Raw genomic sequence first — 16,847 nt, 5'->3', positions numbered from 1 at the left:
AATGACGGATAATGCTAAGTTACAACCATTACACTATTTGAAGATATTCAATACCGCTACATTATCTAAACCTCATTAAAGATTTTAAATAATATAACTAGCCTTTTGACCCGTTTAATGCACGGGTTGCTATTTAGGTTAATTTTCTTGAAATGTGTTGCATATATATTTGTGTTATATGCGTCGGTGTTGTTTTGGAATTTAATTAGGTATTTTACATAATATTGTAGGATATGAAATGACATATTGGTTAAAATTATATTTTAAATTTAAGAGATGAAAAGACTATTTTATTGTTTATGTAATGTGCATTAATTAGTTTAACTTTAATTTATTAGGTTATAAATGAAACACTTCATTATCTTACTTAAATTTACAAGTTTCAGAATGCATAAAGACTTACACATTATTTATTTATTTTATTTTTTATATTAAAAAAGAAATACAAAAAGGTAAAAAGGAAATATTAAGGGAAGTGACATGTGGCATATGAGTGATTGTGATGACATGTGACTCGGTATAGATTTGTGGTTTGTGTTTTTAAATACTAAGTATAGATGTGTCAATACCTTACATTATCCTTTTTAACTGACTTTACACTAAAATATTGAAATCATGATCAAACATCAAACAAATTAGGTATGTGAAAGTATAATTTATTAGAGAAACTTGGTTAATTGAATTTCATATAGATACTTATGCATTGAAGTCAAAAAGTGTAGATTAAAAATAAAAAAAATCATTAATAGTTGATTATTAATGACATCACACATAGAATTGGAGGGAAAATTTTTAATGTGAGAGTGATACGTAGGATGGTTTAAGAGTTGATGATGTCAGCAATGTTTTGTTTTAGTGTTAGTTAATAGAATTTGAGTATTGATGATTTTTTTTGGAAGTAGATATTCAATTTGGTAAACACAAAAAAAAAAAAAAAAAAAAAAAAAAAAAAAAAAAAAAAAAGGGGTAATTTGCCAATTCAGCTGGCCCTGATTAATCCTTAATCAAGATGTGTGGCCCATCCAAAGTCAAATACCATGGGATGGCTTTAGCTAAATTAAGCCAATTATCACGATTCACGAATGTGTGATGGGCCCACCTCGAATTAGGAAAAAGAAAACTTCCTTCCATGTGGGCCACGTGTCTGATTACGATGAAAGTCCAGGTTCAAGGATATTCTTAATCCTTGTTTAAATTTAATTGGTATACACTAGACCCTAGTGTAGGTAGGGATACCTACACCCCCCTCTAAACGATGCGTTTATCATGTTACCCACATCCCATAACCCACTAACCTACTGTAACTACCCACCATTCTCTCTAAAACCTTCTTCTTCATTTCTCTAGACTTTCTCTCTCATCAAAACTAGAAAATATGAACCAAAATTGCTTCAAAATACTACAAAATTGCTTCAAAATACTACGAAATTGCTTCAAAATATTGCTAAATTCCTTCAAATGTCTACATTTGCGAAGAAATTCAACAATCGCAACAACATTCACAGAAAGAGTAAGTAATTTTACTAAATTTTTTTGTATGAACCTATTTTTTCTACTACGTATTTCATTTTGAAATTACATGTTCAGAAACATAATCTAACTTGATTAGAACTATTTTATGCAAAAATCATTAAAATCTACTATGTTTTGTGTTTTTTTATTTTTTACAGAACCGAAAAATATATTTCGAATTAGAGAGATAAAGAGAATGATGATTCAGAGAAGAATCATGTTCGTTGAACATAACAAGGCATAGTCTGAAGAAACGTAAGTATTATTTCAAAAACCTATTTAAACAAGAGTAAAAAAAAACAACGAACAAAAGTCTCAAGTTGTAGATCTAGAACTTTTAAAAGATATTAAAAAGTCTTATGGTATAGATGTTAACATTTCTACGATTCCGAGTTAATATATGAACATATATAGAATTATAAATGTTCATTTGTATATTTGAATTTATTTGAGTTTATATTTGACTTTATATGCCTAAATAAATAATGTTCATTTTTATGATATGTTATGCACATTTATGAAATGCATAAATAATCATTCATTTGAGTTGAGAAACTGACTTATTTATTCTATCAAATCTTTTGATCATTTATGAAATTCATAATGTTCATTTACATATAAAGTAATGTTCATTTTAAAATATATGTTAATATTGGTTCATTTCAGTTTACATATATATTTATATGCCTAAATAACGAATGTTCATTTCTTTTATACATTATCCTCATGTATAATATTGATAATGTTCATTTGTATGCATTAAAACTAATATCTTACAACCAATCTAGCTATATTGTAGTGATGTCCAAAGTTACACATTTGATATAAATTTGCACATGGAATTGAAGAATACGTAGTTGTTTTGGAGAAGATAAAATGGCTTAACAACGCTGATTATACAAACTGCGGAGTATAAATTATGAAGCATATAGAAACATTCACTACTAAACTTAATGAGAGTTAGATTTGTGATTTGAAACCAAATAGTGTAAAAGTGATAAATGTTCAATAATGTAAGATATATTGTTCATTTATAAAGTAGTGTATATAATAATTAACATTTGTTAATTCATTTTGTTCAACAGGTGAACCAAATTAGGAAGCAAGGATGCGGAACTGATGCTATTTGAAGAAAAACACTAAATATAGGTTAAATCGAAGATAAGCAAGGAAGTTTGCAAATGAATAGTACATGTTATATGTTCATTTATGAAAGTGTATATGTTCATTAATGAATGTGTATATGATCATATCTTAAACTTCCTCCATTTCTTTTTACTTGCAACACAGCCTTGTGGCACGTGTTTTGAGGTCGGGTTTATATAATGTAAACGGATAAATTATTCATTATAATTTTTACAAATGATACTTAACCCTATTCTAATCTTCGTGTAAAAATTATATTGATAAAATAGCTCGTTTACCCTCACTAATCATCTCCTAAAATTGCGTGCCTAAAAGGTGTGTTGCAAGTAAAAGAAAACGGAGGAAGTATATAGTTTTATAGATGATTTTTTTTGGAGGAAAATAGACTTATAGATATTATTTGTTAAAAAAATTATTGTAATTGATATTTCATTTTAATCTTTATTTGTATGAAAAAATATATATAATTTTTAGGTTTTATGGATTGGTTGTTGGTTCTTTACTTTTGTTCATTTTCAAATTGATAAATAATCATTTACATATGTTGAATTTTAAAAAAACAATATACTAAAAAAGGTACTATATAGAAACAAATTCTTATGTCTTTAACACTTGAAGAACTTTGAACAAGAGCACCTTGATCATTTATTGGAACCGTGGGAGGAATAACTTAAACATTTGTCGATTGAACATTTCTGGAATGGGGTTTAAACATTTCTAGATTGAAGTTTGAACAATCCTGAGTTGAAGTTGGAACAATGCCAAGAACTACGGGTGGAACAAAATATCTAGTTTGAGATTTTGTAGACGCATTAGTACTCTTGGATTAACTTGAGCATCATTTTTAACACCAGCACCACCTTTATTTATAGGAACATTACATTGAGCTTGAGCAGCAGAAACACCAGCAACACTTTTATTTATAGGAATATTTAAATCCTTCGACTGCAAAACAAATTAAATGATCATATTAAAATATATAAATGTTCAATTACAAACACTTAAATAAACAGATAAGAAAAACAAAACTTTAGCAAGATATGAAATATCAGCTTTTTTTCCCACTGCACAAAGTTTTAATATACAATTATAAATGAACATAACAAGTTTCAAAAAATGATCATATTAAATCCTTTAAACACTAAATCCTTCGCCTTCAAATAAAAGTTAAATGATCATATTAAAATATATAAATGTTCAATTTCAAACACTTAAATAAACAGATAAGATCAAAACCTTAGCAAGATATGAAATATCAGTTTTTTTTCTCATTGCACAAAGTTTTAATGTACAATTATAAATGAACATAACATGTTTCAAAAATGAACAATAATTAACAAATACAATGTTCAATAGCAAAATTGCACATGATCAATATGGAAAATTTTGACACATAATATTATCAAGAAAAAATGGTAAAAACAAATAATCATATATGACATAAAAAAATTAAGAAGTACAAATGATAACACATAATTGATTAATTTTAAATATAAAAATGATCCAAAAAAAAAAAAATAAAAGCATAAAAACAAAATCACGCAATTTTCAAACATAGAGCAATGAAATAAATTGAAGCAGCGAAATATTCATAACAAAGTATGAACAATCCAAAAACGTTCATCATAATCATAATCAAATTTTGAAAATTGAAGCAACGAAAAGAATAATAATACATAAATTAAGTTGAAATAAACAGAGCATTATAACACAACAATGTATTGATGATAAAAATTACAAAATTATGATTGTAATTACTCACATTGTTGATGAACAAACGAATCAATCAATCGAACTCTAGAAGACGGAAACACACTTTCGTAATCACGATCGAAATTAGCAGAGGAAGAATCAGCCATTGATGATCAACAACAATTATCAAAATCGTAGGAAAAATAAACGGCAAAATTAGTATAAAATCAAATGAAGAAGATGAATTAACTAGAGAGAATGTAAGTAGAAAAATGGAAATTGATCAATTGAGGAGAGAGAAAATATTGGGTTTAAAATCATTTATATACATAGCTTGAATAATAAGAAACAAGGAATTAAAAAAATAAATAAAAAAAAGGAAAGAATTGAAGCATGAATTAGCTCGTGAGTACTCCCCGCAAGCTACAAAACGGCGTAGCATCAGGGGGTGTAGGTAGACCATCCTACACTAGGATGTAGGGTATAATTTTCACTATTTTCTCCCAGCCTATGGGCCGTCACATTAATTTCTGAAATTACCTCATTTAAAGAATACTCGTTGAATCGGCGACCAAAATGTCGGGTTTAAACGACGAAAATGGCTGCCGGGAAAAGTCGCCGGACCTAATATTCCGGTGTATTGTTTCCAGTATTTCCGGCATCATCGCTCAATTTTCCCTACTTTTCATACCGTATTTCTTCCCACAATTCTCTCTCCTACTTCAATTCCTCCTCTCAGGTAATTTAGCCCTACTTCCATTAATAAGAAGCTCAATCAATTTCTAGGGTTTTTAATAATTTTTTAATTATTTATATTTAATCATTAATTGCAGCTGCAGTTCTTGCAATTGCTATTGGATTATGCCAGTTTATCAAGCGTTTGCTGAGAGTTCATGCTTCAGCCCCGGCTTTTGTATTTTTTCATATGATCTTCTTTTGGATTGTTTATATTAGCGTGATTAGTCAAGGTAATTTTGATTAATCGTACTTTGAATGTGTAACTTGCATTTGCTTTAGGCAATTTAATTAATAATTGGAAAGATTATTGTTGTTGATGATTAGGTTTTAATATGATTTGCATAATTGGGTGAAATTTAACTAGTCTTTCTGCTTGATTATCAGATTTAAGTTAAGTTCATTCGCGGGTTGTAATGTTTCTTATACATATGCTGAAAAGTTGACAAATGATTTATTGCATAATCAGTTTTACCTTGATAGTGAGATTATTATTCTCTCCCATTTCAAATCAAGTACTTGTATCTTTTAAGGCTATGCACACGTATTAGTTATTTACGAGGTAATTATAGAATAGGAAAATTTTGTTTTGTTAATTGGATTGATTATGCAATAGAGAGAGTAAATAATTATGCTGAAACCTCAAATACCTGGTTTGGTACGTTTTGTGTTCGATGCTCCATTAGAGCTTGTTTTGATGCCTGCTTTATCACATAGTTCAGAAATAGGCATTGCATGTTCATTTGAAAAATATTCATTGGTGCAAATGAAAATGTGTTAAGTCTCTTAAGGTTTCTCTTCTTTTGATCATCACTCGACTTTTGGTTTGCTTGGTTTGCAGCCGTTTCAATTCCGTCAAATGTTGTATTCAATGCAGAGCTAGCAATTCTTCTTATTGGGTTTTTGAGGTGAAGTTATTTATCACTCTTTTACTTTTGAAGCACCACTGATGTGCTGCTCACAATAGCAAATACTTGCTTGGCTTCAGGATCTTATCAAGTGATCCTGGTTTTGTTCGCCAGGACTCTCCCAGTTTAGTTGAGGGTTCAAATTCAGAAGATGGGCTTCATCTGGAGGACGTGGAGGTTGTGAATTAGAAACAACACTTATTGTTCTGGAAATAATTTGCTTAATGAGCTTGATGTCGAATGTTTACAGGAAGTATCATCTACAACAAGAGGCATAAGCTTGCACAACTCAAGTGAAATGGTAAATTTACATATGCTATATTCTGTTTGAGGGCTATTATGCCTCGTGTAAATACTTTCTGTCACTTATATTTGTTATCCTACTGTCTTTGACCCATGTCTTTTGCTCATTTACAAAGTTGATCATTAAGAATGTAAAATTCAGTCTTTTTTTACATCTCCTCTGGATTTCAATTGCAAATTTAAGATCAACCTTGACTTTAAGTCTTAAACTATCATGTAAGAAGATGGTTCATGTTGCCTTTTTCCCTTTTTAGAGTTCGTTATTTTCAAGAAGGACGCGCTATTGTAGGATTTGCAAAGCCTATGTTATTGGATTTGATCACCATTGCCCTGCTTTTGGAAACTGCATAGGTAACAACAGAGCATGAATTTAAAGATTAGACCTTAAACATGCTGCTCAAAATTTAATGACATTTTACACTACACTAGATTTTGTATATTTTGAATATGGTGTATCATTTTTTTTCCTACTCATTTTTGCTTCAGCTTCAGAAATCAGAATATTTATGTCTGATCATCTACTTGTCTGCAGGCCAGAGCAATCATAGGCTTTTCATGTCACTTTTAATTATATTCATAATGATCGAGGCATCCTATACAATGCTTTCTTATCAGTGTAAGCTTTATTTCCCTTTTGAATGATTTTCTTAATCTGTTGCATAATCTCTTTCTCTGTTCTCTCCCGCAATAGAATTAACATGCAAGTGTTATAGCACTTAGAGGAATTAGCGCTGAATTCCATATTTCCATTTGGTATTTTGATCTCTATACAATTTTTTTCTTGTCTACTCATCTACAACTAATCCACCCCCCCCTCCCCCCCCCCCCCTCCCCTTTCCAGTATTAAGTACTGAGCATAAAGTTTGCCTGGATTTCAGGGATTAACAGAAATCTGGTCTTGACAGAGAGGGGCTCCAAGGTAAATCTTTCATTGTTTCTCACCGTTTAGAGTATCTTATTTATTATAATCATCTATGTATAACTGGAACTTCAGGGCAGGTACCCCGACATATTATTCACATGTTCATCTAATGTAGCTTTGCTTGCGGAATTTTCTTTTGTTGCAGATTCAATACAGCTTGGTCATGAGCACGATGAACTTTTCTTTGCTTCAAGTGCTTTGGCAGGTTTGTGCAGTTCATGGAGAATAGTGGATTCAGTGACGGGAAATGAATTGAATTACTAGTTGACTTTACTCATGATTATATTATACAGGTGGCTTTTTTTGCATGGCATGTAAATTGTGTTTGCCTCAATATAAGAACTGAAGAATGGGTAAGTTTTGTATGTAACATCTTGACCAATAAGTAGACATCTTATCATAAGCACAACAGCATAACTTAAAAGTCAAAAATGGTTGTATTCGTGGTAAAAAGATTGAAATTCGAAAGACTTGCTTGGAATTTAACAGAGAGCTGACACTTTACATGCAAGAGATTAACAATTTTTGTAGTGTGCTAACATTGTCTGTAATTTGCATGCTTATGTGTATGTAGATAAATTGGAGAAGATACCCAGAGTTCCATGTCATTGTTCAGCCTACACCAGGTAATTTCAAAAAGTCTAGGCTTCTTGTTCTGTTCTGGGAGTTCTGCCTCCTGCTTCCATTGATGATGTAATTCTTTTCTTCATACATACATCATATCTGCCTAATGTAATTATTATTGTATGAAATAGATCAATCTTTGTCAGATACGAGGTTCAAGAATCCGTATAATAAGGGACTTTTATGCAACTTGAAGGAGTTCTTGCTGAGTTGAGATCAATGGTTCACTACTCATTGAGTCTCTTGGGTAAGTAAAATTGTTACATCCTGTACTGGTTTAGTGCCCTGACTATGGTTTTGATTGATATCAGACCTTGAGTCTTGAATTTGAATTCTGTTTAGTTACTTGTATGTGTTGAGGTTATGTCTAAGGTCCCTATAACTCTGCTGCCAATGAGTTCTCATGTATATATTATTGTTAATTGGTCAACAATTGTAGACTTGTGGATTCTCATGTGTATGACACAAAATTCTACGTTTACTTAGTATGCCGTCTTTCTGGATCATCCTTTTGTCTTTAGATATTCTGGTATTTCTGTATTCATAGCTAGTGCCTTTTATAGTTCTTTCGGCTAAATTCATTATGAGCCCAGATGTGAATTTGCAGTATTGCAGGATGTCTTTTCAATCCATTTCTCTTTTAGAATAGTTATTTAACGCAGTATGTCCATGACACTATTGCATGTATTGCATTTTCATAAATGTTTGGATATATGTCATAAATCGAATTATCTAGCTACACTTCATACTGAATCTATTTATACCTGTATTTTTTCCCATCTATTCTAAGTTTGTGGACTACTGGAGCAACTGCTATCTGCCCTGCCTACATCCCTTCGTGTTTCCCATGTGACATGACTACCCATGTACGTTTTTTGTGACCGTGATTTCCATGTTCTCTATTATGATTATTGAATCATTTCACGTATCTGGATTGTTCTACTTTGTAAGTTTTGTTCTAAGATTCTCAAGACATGGAATTGTGCTTGGCCTATTGCCTTGGATCAATGGCTATTTGTTGCGAGTAGTAAATCCTAATACGTCCAAATTATAATGGTTTGCAAGAATGGAAGTATACAACTGCAATTGATAAACACAGAATTTAATTGCACAAAAACACCATCTTACATCAGTTACACGTACTCAATTCCATCACAGGGGTTCACTTCCAAACAAGCAAATTACTTAGACACAACAACTAACTTATTCAATTGAAATGACAGTAATTAACATTGAGCACACTTCTAACAGATATTGGGACCTTTTTAAGCAGAAGAGATATCGATGCTCTTGACCTCAGGTTTCTTCTCTTCCACCTTTGAAATAGTCACAGTAAGCACTCCATTATCCAAGTCAGCCTTAACCTCATCCATCTTTGTGTTTTCAGGTAGCCTGAAGCGGCGAAGGAACTTACCACTGCTCCTCTCAACACGGTGCCACTTGTCGTTCTTCTCTTCTTGCTCCTTGCTTCTTTCTCCACTTATCTGCAGGATCCTGCCTTCTTCGACCTCGACCTTCACTTCTTCCTTCTTCAGCCCAGGAAGATCAACTTTGAAAACATGTGCTTCTGGTGTTTCCTTCCAATCAACCCTTGTGCTTGCAAATTGGGACGTTTCACGAGCTGAGCTGGGTACATTGGCAAGGGCTGAAGTGAGAATGCCATCAAATGGATCCCAAGTGTCTAGGGAAAATGGATCAAAGACATTGGTTTTTCGGTTACCAAAGAAGCTTGGAATGAGCGACATTTTTGGAGGATTGTTTGAGCTGTGCACAGGTGATTTAAGGGTTTACTGAATTGAGATTGGGATTGAACTTCTTTAGTGTGTTTTCTATGTTGATGATAGAACTGAAAGTGCATTGCATATATTTATACATGATTGTAATGAGATCTCGGAGTTTCTGGGCACTTCCTCCAATAGTTTAATATTATGATGTTTTTGTTAAATCAATTTTGAGGGACCCAGATAATGTAGCTCTTATTTCTACAATCTTCTGAAGGCTTCTTTATCCTAATTTTCATCAATGCCTAAATCACTATGATGATTGTTTCCTGTATCCTGTTCTACAACATTCTAGGACCTTACATAAAACTCAATCAATCAAAGCCTTAATTCCATAAGTGGGGTTGGCTACATGAACCAAATTTAATTATTTCGTGTAGTCACCTACAAAAATCTTCCTCCTCCATCCCTTACGATCCAATGCTTTATCCTCATGCAAATCTATATACTTCATATCCTTCCTAACTCCTAACCAAGTCATTTTGGGTCTCCCTCTCCCTCGTTTAACCCCCTCTATGGATTCTATGACCTTACAGACTCGAAAAAAAAATTCAAACTAACTAGCTTAATAATGCATAAAAAAAAAAATACATACAATAATACAGAGATGATTCAAATCTGAAATGGACCAAAAATTTATCTAAGGTATAAGTTTCCTTGGGAAAAACAAAATTTAAAATGATTTCTCACGTTTTTTTTAGTACATACTCCTTAGTACTAAATTTTACATGTGCTAACGCGCAAAATATATAATACTGGTAAAATATATACTACGTATATTATATTATATTATACGAAGCACAAAAGTTTATTAAATTCAAAAAAACAAAAAGCACGAGTTTATTATTATAAGAGGGCAAATTTGCATGTCTTTAACAGTGTGATTAATTAATCTATGGTTTCCAATTTCATTTCCTTGAAATAATATTAATTGTCAATTTTCTAATTATATTTATAATTATTGCTTGATAATTTTTTCCATATTTCTAATTTTTTACTTGGCTTATTTTGTTTTGTTAGAGTAGTTAAGAGGTGAAAATTGGGGATTTGGATGCGTCTCATTCATCCTACTTCCCCCCCCCCCCCCCTAATTTAAGATTCCGTATCTACAATGTTGCATATAATACGGAGTACCACATTAAGGATCCATAGTTTATTGATGTTTAAACATTAGTACTCTACCCATGAATGGAAATAATACTCCATATTAGTATACTTTGTACGGAGTATAAGACAATACGAAAGAGAAAGGTCTAACGTTCACAAATTGCTTTGTAATTATTATATGCTTATACAAATTTACTCCATTATGTTCAATTCCCAAATCGAAATTTACGACCCAAAACTCTAACTAGGTATTTCATTTACTAGATCCTGTGAAAGACTTTCCTTGATCTTTTTTTTTTTGAAGGCTTTCCTAAGTAATTATTCATTAGGTAGCATCAATCTAATTCAATCCTTAATTATTATAAATCCTAAGGTTGGATGGATTAAAGTATATTCTCTAGTATTTTTTTAGGTGTACAAATATCATGAAGAAGGAAACTGGAGATTCTCTCGTGTATTCCAACTAGCTCAACGCTGTAGCAATGGAGGAACTTAGGTGTAAATTTGAAAAATCTTTTCATTAAATTTTTTTATTAGTCCATTATAACTCTATCTATACAATTATTGTTATATATATATATATATATATATGGAAATAAAGATAGAATATCAATTAAAATCATTTTATAATTATAATATTGGCTGTTAGAATTATGTTTACCTTAATCAATAAAAGAAAAAAAAATCAATTTTCCTAATTCTTTGGTTGCATAATTGATAACTCATTTGCCTATATAAATTCTGTATTTAGCTATATTATTATACAAATATAATCCTAAGTACTCTTTAAATTCTTCTTAAATTTTTTCTTTGCACTTTCAATCTATCTCTAAACTCCTTGTCTAATAGCCGGAGCACCATTAGAGAAGTGCAAGTAACTAAAAGACATATTGATTTGATCAAACACCGTATTCAATTATAGGTAAATGTCATATTCTACTATATCTTTGGAATTTGAAATATTAATTTACCTTTTGCTAAATTATACGGAGTACTTCGTAATTATATAGGCACATTTGTACGTATGTTATAGAGGGTGTTTATTATACTTTTTTGTGCTTTAAATTAATGATAATGCTTCAATCTATTGAAGTTATACATCCATGTTCATGAATAAATCACTTACATGCACCTGTGCACATAAATGTTTGATATTTTCTAAAGTATGGAGTGTGTTTAGATTTTTAAATAGTTATATAATTATATAATGTTGGCAAGGATTGTGGCTTCGCGCCAATTCTAGTGTTTTGTCAATTTTTATGGGTAACATATTGCTGATGGGTCAGGGCTTTATAATCTTATATTTCATATATGTGATTCCGCTAGTCTAGTTAGTAGAATTACTTTTATATGGCCCAAATCAAACCGGCAAAATTGACAGAATTCTCAACTCCGGTTCAAGCTCGATTGTATACTGATCTCACCCATGCGCTAGACTTTAATTCTAGTATCCGTACTAATTGATATACATTCATGTGTGCAATTAGACACTAATCCCACTCGTGCAAGTTGTACTAGCATTGTAATAACATACATTAATTACTTTTTATTATAGATTATGAATATTGAAGAAGCATTCAAGTAACATATACCTCCCCGTCAAGAAGTAAAAGTAACGTATATTTTGATGTTAACAATACAAAAAATAATCTCAGTATATTCATTGTCAATTTCATAGATGTGCCTACATTTTTTATTTATTTAACATGGTTTTTCAAATTTACAGGACACCTAGACCGACCTCTCAATCAAAGGCTACAACAACAACAAATTAGAGAAAAATGCATCAAATTCTATTGAAACTCATGTTGATCTGCACGCTAATTTCGTACTGCTATGGTTGTCTCGAAAACTTTACAACAACGAGCTTCGATGAAGGGTTAAAGAAGCTCTATGGAGAAGAAAACATAGTCATTGAAGATGATGGAAACACCGTCTACTTATCCATTGTTAATAACACCGGAGGGTCCGGGTTCATCTCTCAAAACGTTTACCAAAGCGGGTTATTTAGTGCTTCTATCAAGCTGCCATCACCAAACTATACTGCTGGTGTTGTTGTGGCATTCTACTTGTCCAACAATGATAAATATGAGGGGCACCACGACGAGATTGATTTCGAGTTCTTGGGTCATGCTAACGGTCAGGATTGGGTCTTGCAGACTAATATATATGGTAATGGTAGTACCAGCAGAGGAAGGGAAGAGAGGTACACGTTATGGTTTGACCCGAGTGAAAAGGCTCATAAGTATAGTATATTTTGGGGCGAAAATCGGGTTATTTTTTATGTGGATGATGTCCCAATTAGAGAGAATTACAAGGTGAATGGTTTGGGTGGGGATTACCCGTCTAAGCCCATGTCATTGATTGCTACTATATGGGATGGATCGGGTTGGGCTACGAATGGAGGCCGGTTTAAGATCAACCATGAATTTGACCCGTTTGTGGCTAGGTTCTCGGACTTGTTAATCCGTGGGTGTGCATCCGACCCAAATCAGAAGGTTTCTAACTGTGATGATGTGAATGTTTGTGGGAATATAACACTCCAAAACTTAAGGGAATATGAGGAGTTTAGGAGGCAACATCTTACATACTCCTATTGCCATGATAAGAACAGGTATAACCCCCCTTTGCCTGATTGTTTGGTTGGTCCAACAGGTGGTAGGCCTAGTTGAAACATTAATTAATATTCACGTTTGGAAGATGATTTTATTGATTGTTCATATTCTTTTCGAATGATTATGCCCAAGATGTATTGTAGTCATTGTTATATTTCATTAATTCTTTTCGAATAAAAAATTCATATTTAGTAGATGATAATTCATTTTATGTTGTTTGCCTATGATTGATAAAGAATTGAAAGTGCTGCGAGTATTTACATCAACAGTAAAATTTATTCTTGTAAACTGGACTTGTTATTTTAACTTAAAGGGGGGAGTGTGAAATGATCTTTTTGCTCGAAACCCTTACTTTAGATGACCAAAACTATATAGCATGAAGATGGACACAAAACAGCAATGTTGAATTCAAACCCAGAATTTTGATGAAAGTACTTCAGAATAGCATGCAGATAGCATAGATTACACGATGAGTTCGATAGATAAAATTAATTGGTCTCACCCTCATTTTTACTGGTAGAAGTCATGCTTTGATCGTTGCTCATGAAAACGTCTGTGAGGACCGTACTGGAATAAAATGCAGTTCTCACCAGCTCTAAAGCCAGTCAAACACTCAAAATTAATTTTCAAGTAAGCATTACAGTATTAACAATTTCCTGAACGTTATTCAGAAGTCCAGAATTATACTTACATGAATTTATAGAATGTAACTATCATATTTTCTAGAACAATTGTAATTAAACTTAAGGTTGAATAATGAGTAAACTGTGACATATTCTTAAAAATGTAGTCCGGGGAAATGTGACAAGTAACTTAGTATGGAAACGAAAAATATGAATAGGGCAAGAGAAAGACCTTTTTACCATCGACCTCAACAGTCATCTCTTGGAGGAAGCTGATATCTTTGACGCCATGTATGTTGAAGAGATTAATGCTCGAGATGGTTGAGCAAGGTGTTATCGAGAGATCATCCTTCACCATGTAGTTAGCAGCACCCTTAACATACCCATCTATCTCATCCCGGCTAGATTGGGAGTAGGAGGAGTAGTTACTGTTGCTGAGAACAAATGCACAAAATCTTAAGAGAAATGGTGAAGCAAATGCTAAGGTGAACACTTCAGTAATACCAATCTAACATATACTTGTACTTCTTATGTGCTAGATAAAGTTAGAAGTATGAAGTATTAACCAAGTCTGTGGAATCATGCATACTTAACTTAGGCCTTTAGCTTGAAGATGTATACACCTAGTTCTTATATTGTGCACAGGGAGCATTCAAAAGCTTATACAACGGCGTGTACATGTATTGCAATTGAAGAATTGGAATACGAGCTCTACTTGTATGATGTCCAATAAGGATAATTTATTTATCAGCTCTCGTTTACTGAAAGTTTAATGCTTCTACTATTTCATCTGGGTGTATGATCAAGCCCTATGTGGCTGTGTGTGTGTGTAACACCCTGGTGTATATGTATTGTTATGAATCAATTATTCAATTATACAAAATGATGCAAACAAGAAAGTGAAAATTAAAGAGAACAAGTTCAAGAATTGAGTAATTTTGAAGCAAGCAAAAAAGCAAAGCAAAATTACAATGAAAAGGTGGTGACAATCAAGTGAGGATTTTGTAAGATTCTATGTACACGGGAAGCATAATAAACGACATTACTTGTACTTGAAAATTCAACAACTCGTGTATGTTTCGATTTCAATAGCTTAATAATCACCACATTACAACAACAATTGCAAGTGAAGAGTGTAAAGAATCACTTGGACTCGTGCTTATCAAGTAGGATAGTAATAAAAAGAAAACTCAACAATGTACAATTAAAAGAGTCAGGGCAACTAGTAAACTTAGTAATATAGGTGACAAATGAAGAAGAAATTATACTCCAATTGAAACATTAAACAATAAACTTTAAGGGGATGCCTGAAATGCCAATAATAGGGAAGGAAAAGTTAATGAATAAAAATTCCGACATTTTTTAAGTGTTATATAGGGTAATAGGGATAATACTTTCCCCTCACTTGGTCACTCTTACCTTCCACCACTGTCACCGTCACCACCCCCATCACCGTCACCGTCACCACCTCTATCACCGTCATCGGCACCACCATCTCCCATCTATCTCTTCAACCTTTGTCTTCCTCTACCTCAATCACTCTCCTTGTTCTCTCAATTCCAAATGAGCTTGCCGTTGGAATGAATCAATTAAGTAATATCTTACTCTATGTCGGTTAAAATTGACCAAAGATTTTAGTTTAAAACCTTCAATTGGAGTTGGATTTATCCCATAAAAGAATCTCAATTGCAAATTTGGTATTTATCTCTCTCTCTCTCTCTCTCTCTCTCTATATATATATATATATATATATATATATATTTCCCGGTGGTTTGTGAAATTGTGGTGTTGGAAAGTTGTTGCGGTGATGATGGCTAGTGTCGCCGGTAATAATGGTTGATGGTTACATCTGTCATGTCCCTCAACTTTGTTCTTTAACCCTGCAATAATGCCAAACTTGAGAAAATGAAAATATTAACCCATTAATTGATTCTCCTGTAAGATTTATCCCATTAATACTACCCCCTTAATTATTCAAGGAAATCCAGGCAAGGTCAAAGCCTCTACCTAATTATACCATAAACCTATAAGGCTCTGAATTGATAGTCACATACTCACATACACTATGTTAAAGAATATTCAAACAAAGTTGTCAACTTTCCAAAATTAATCCAGTGTTTAAGTACTACTCCATAGTAAATACTCCGTAGTAATAATAGAGTTTACCCGGACACACATACACGTACCATGCCATAAATATCAAGGATTCAAACAATGAGACAATTAATTTCGAACATAGTAGTAAAATGTACTCCGTAACATACAATTTAGTTCTCCGTAATAATAAAAAAAAATAGAAAGGGTTAGAAAGAGGGGAAGGAGGACTCACACTTGAATTAACTGTTGAAGGACATGAGCCTGCTTGACTTTAGTAACAGATGAAAATTTAGGGTCCAAAACAGAACTCCTGACATCAGATTTCTGAAGGTATGATTCATCAAATAAGTAGATACTTTCATAAAGTTTTTCCAAGGATAAATTAGAATTTCCATCTCTATTTTCGGAATTTTGTTTCAAAAGACGGAGGATTGAACCAAGTGGAATCTCCATTAACCCCATCAAGAAATCAACAAATTCCTTCCCTGCTTCTGCAAATACCACCTTCTTTGTTACACTGTTTACCAGCAACTTCAACTTCACTCCCATTTTTTTCTTTTTCCTGTCAATGGGACTTCCTCTGGCTTGAAAATTGATAGCTACTTTATACGAGTATCACTTATGTCTACTATGCCAGTACTGTCACACAAGATTTGGCTTGAGCACGGTGCATTGGTATCTATTGTGCCAGTATTATACTGACTTTTTACGCTATCCACGTATGTTACTTTTACTTTCACTTATTTAACTGAACTGCTATTCGTCGTTCGCAAATTACTGGG

General features: G+C 32.5%; 4 protein-coding genes and 2 long non-coding RNA genes across 8 annotated transcripts; 3 read left to right on the top strand and 3 right to left on the bottom strand.

Moving 5' to 3' along the window:
- Window positions 1-789: 789 nt before the first annotated feature.
- Window positions 790-2,896, top strand: LOC110687644. Its single transcript, XR_002504462.1, has 3 exons — window positions 790-1,510; window positions 1,671-1,767; window positions 2,598-2,896. It is a non-coding gene; the product is annotated as an uncharacterized LOC110687644 (long non-coding RNA).
- A 346-nt stretch (window positions 2,897-3,242) lies between these two features.
- LOC110688439 lies at window positions 3,243-4,629 on the bottom strand. Its single transcript, XR_002504595.1, has 2 exons — window positions 4,421-4,629; window positions 3,243-3,603 (listed from the first exon to the last, which is right to left on the bottom strand). It is a non-coding gene; the product is annotated as an uncharacterized LOC110688439 (long non-coding RNA).
- A 197-nt stretch (window positions 4,630-4,826) lies between these two features.
- LOC110688436 (palmitoyltransferase ZDHHC17-like) lies at window positions 4,827-9,849 on the top strand. 2 transcript variants are annotated; one of them, XM_021865186.1, is made up of 15 exons: window positions 4,827-5,089; window positions 5,184-5,318; window positions 5,927-5,993; window positions 6,074-6,170; window positions 6,244-6,294; window positions 6,551-6,647; window positions 6,829-6,912; window positions 7,175-7,215; window positions 7,364-7,423; window positions 7,512-7,571; window positions 7,793-7,844; window positions 7,974-8,089; window positions 8,633-8,708; window positions 9,094-9,142; window positions 9,230-9,849. In XM_021865186.1, the coding sequence occupies exons 1-12, from the start codon at window positions 4,927-4,929 to the stop codon at window positions 8,054-8,056; spliced, it is 990 nt and encodes a 329-aa protein (XP_021720878.1). In that variant the 5' UTR covers window positions 4,827-4,926; the 3' UTR covers window positions 8,057-8,089; window positions 8,633-8,708; window positions 9,094-9,142; window positions 9,230-9,849. The 2 variants fall into 2 exon arrangements, with proteins under 2 accessions (XP_021720878.1, XP_021720877.1); XM_021865185.1 differs by lacking the exon at window positions 8,633-8,708.
- LOC110688438 (17.4 kDa class I heat shock protein-like) lies at window positions 8,916-9,597 on the bottom strand. Its single transcript, XM_021865187.1, has one exon. The coding sequence runs from the start codon at window positions 9,585-9,587 to the stop codon at window positions 9,108-9,110; it is 480 nt and encodes a 159-aa protein (XP_021720879.1). The 5' UTR covers window positions 9,588-9,597; the 3' UTR covers window positions 8,916-9,107.
- A 2,662-nt stretch (window positions 9,850-12,511) lies between the features above and the next one.
- Window positions 12,512-13,505, top strand: LOC110688607 (probable xyloglucan endotransglucosylase/hydrolase protein 28). Its single transcript, XM_021865371.1, has one exon. The coding sequence runs from the start codon at window positions 12,512-12,514 to the stop codon at window positions 13,400-13,402; it is 891 nt and encodes a 296-aa protein (XP_021721063.1). The 3' UTR covers window positions 13,403-13,505.
- Window positions 13,506-13,848: 343 nt separating this feature from the next.
- On the bottom strand, window positions 13,849-16,710 carry LOC110687643. Of its 2 annotated transcripts, none has more exons than XM_021864277.1 (2): window positions 16,298-16,710; window positions 13,849-14,402 (listed from the first exon to the last, which is right to left on the bottom strand). In XM_021864277.1, exons 1-2 carry the CDS (start codon window positions 16,612-16,614, stop codon window positions 14,159-14,161), a joined length of 561 nt encoding a protein of 186 aa, XP_021719969.1. In that variant the 5' UTR covers window positions 16,615-16,710; the 3' UTR covers window positions 13,849-14,158. The 2 variants fall into 2 exon arrangements, with proteins under 2 accessions (XP_021719969.1, XP_021719970.1); XM_021864278.1 differs by having other exon boundaries at window positions 13,849-14,396.
- Window positions 16,711-16,847: the final 137 nt, after the last annotated feature.

The sequence above is a fragment of the Chenopodium quinoa genome, unplaced genomic scaffold (assembly GCF_001683475.1).
Source record: "Chenopodium quinoa cultivar QQ74 unplaced genomic scaffold, ASM168347v1, whole genome shotgun sequence".
NCBI classification, from domain to species: domain Eukaryota; kingdom Viridiplantae; phylum Streptophyta; class Magnoliopsida; order Caryophyllales; family Amaranthaceae; genus Chenopodium; species Chenopodium quinoa.
Note: the sequence above shows the minus strand (reverse complement) of the source record. Positions and strands in the feature narration are given on the sequence as shown.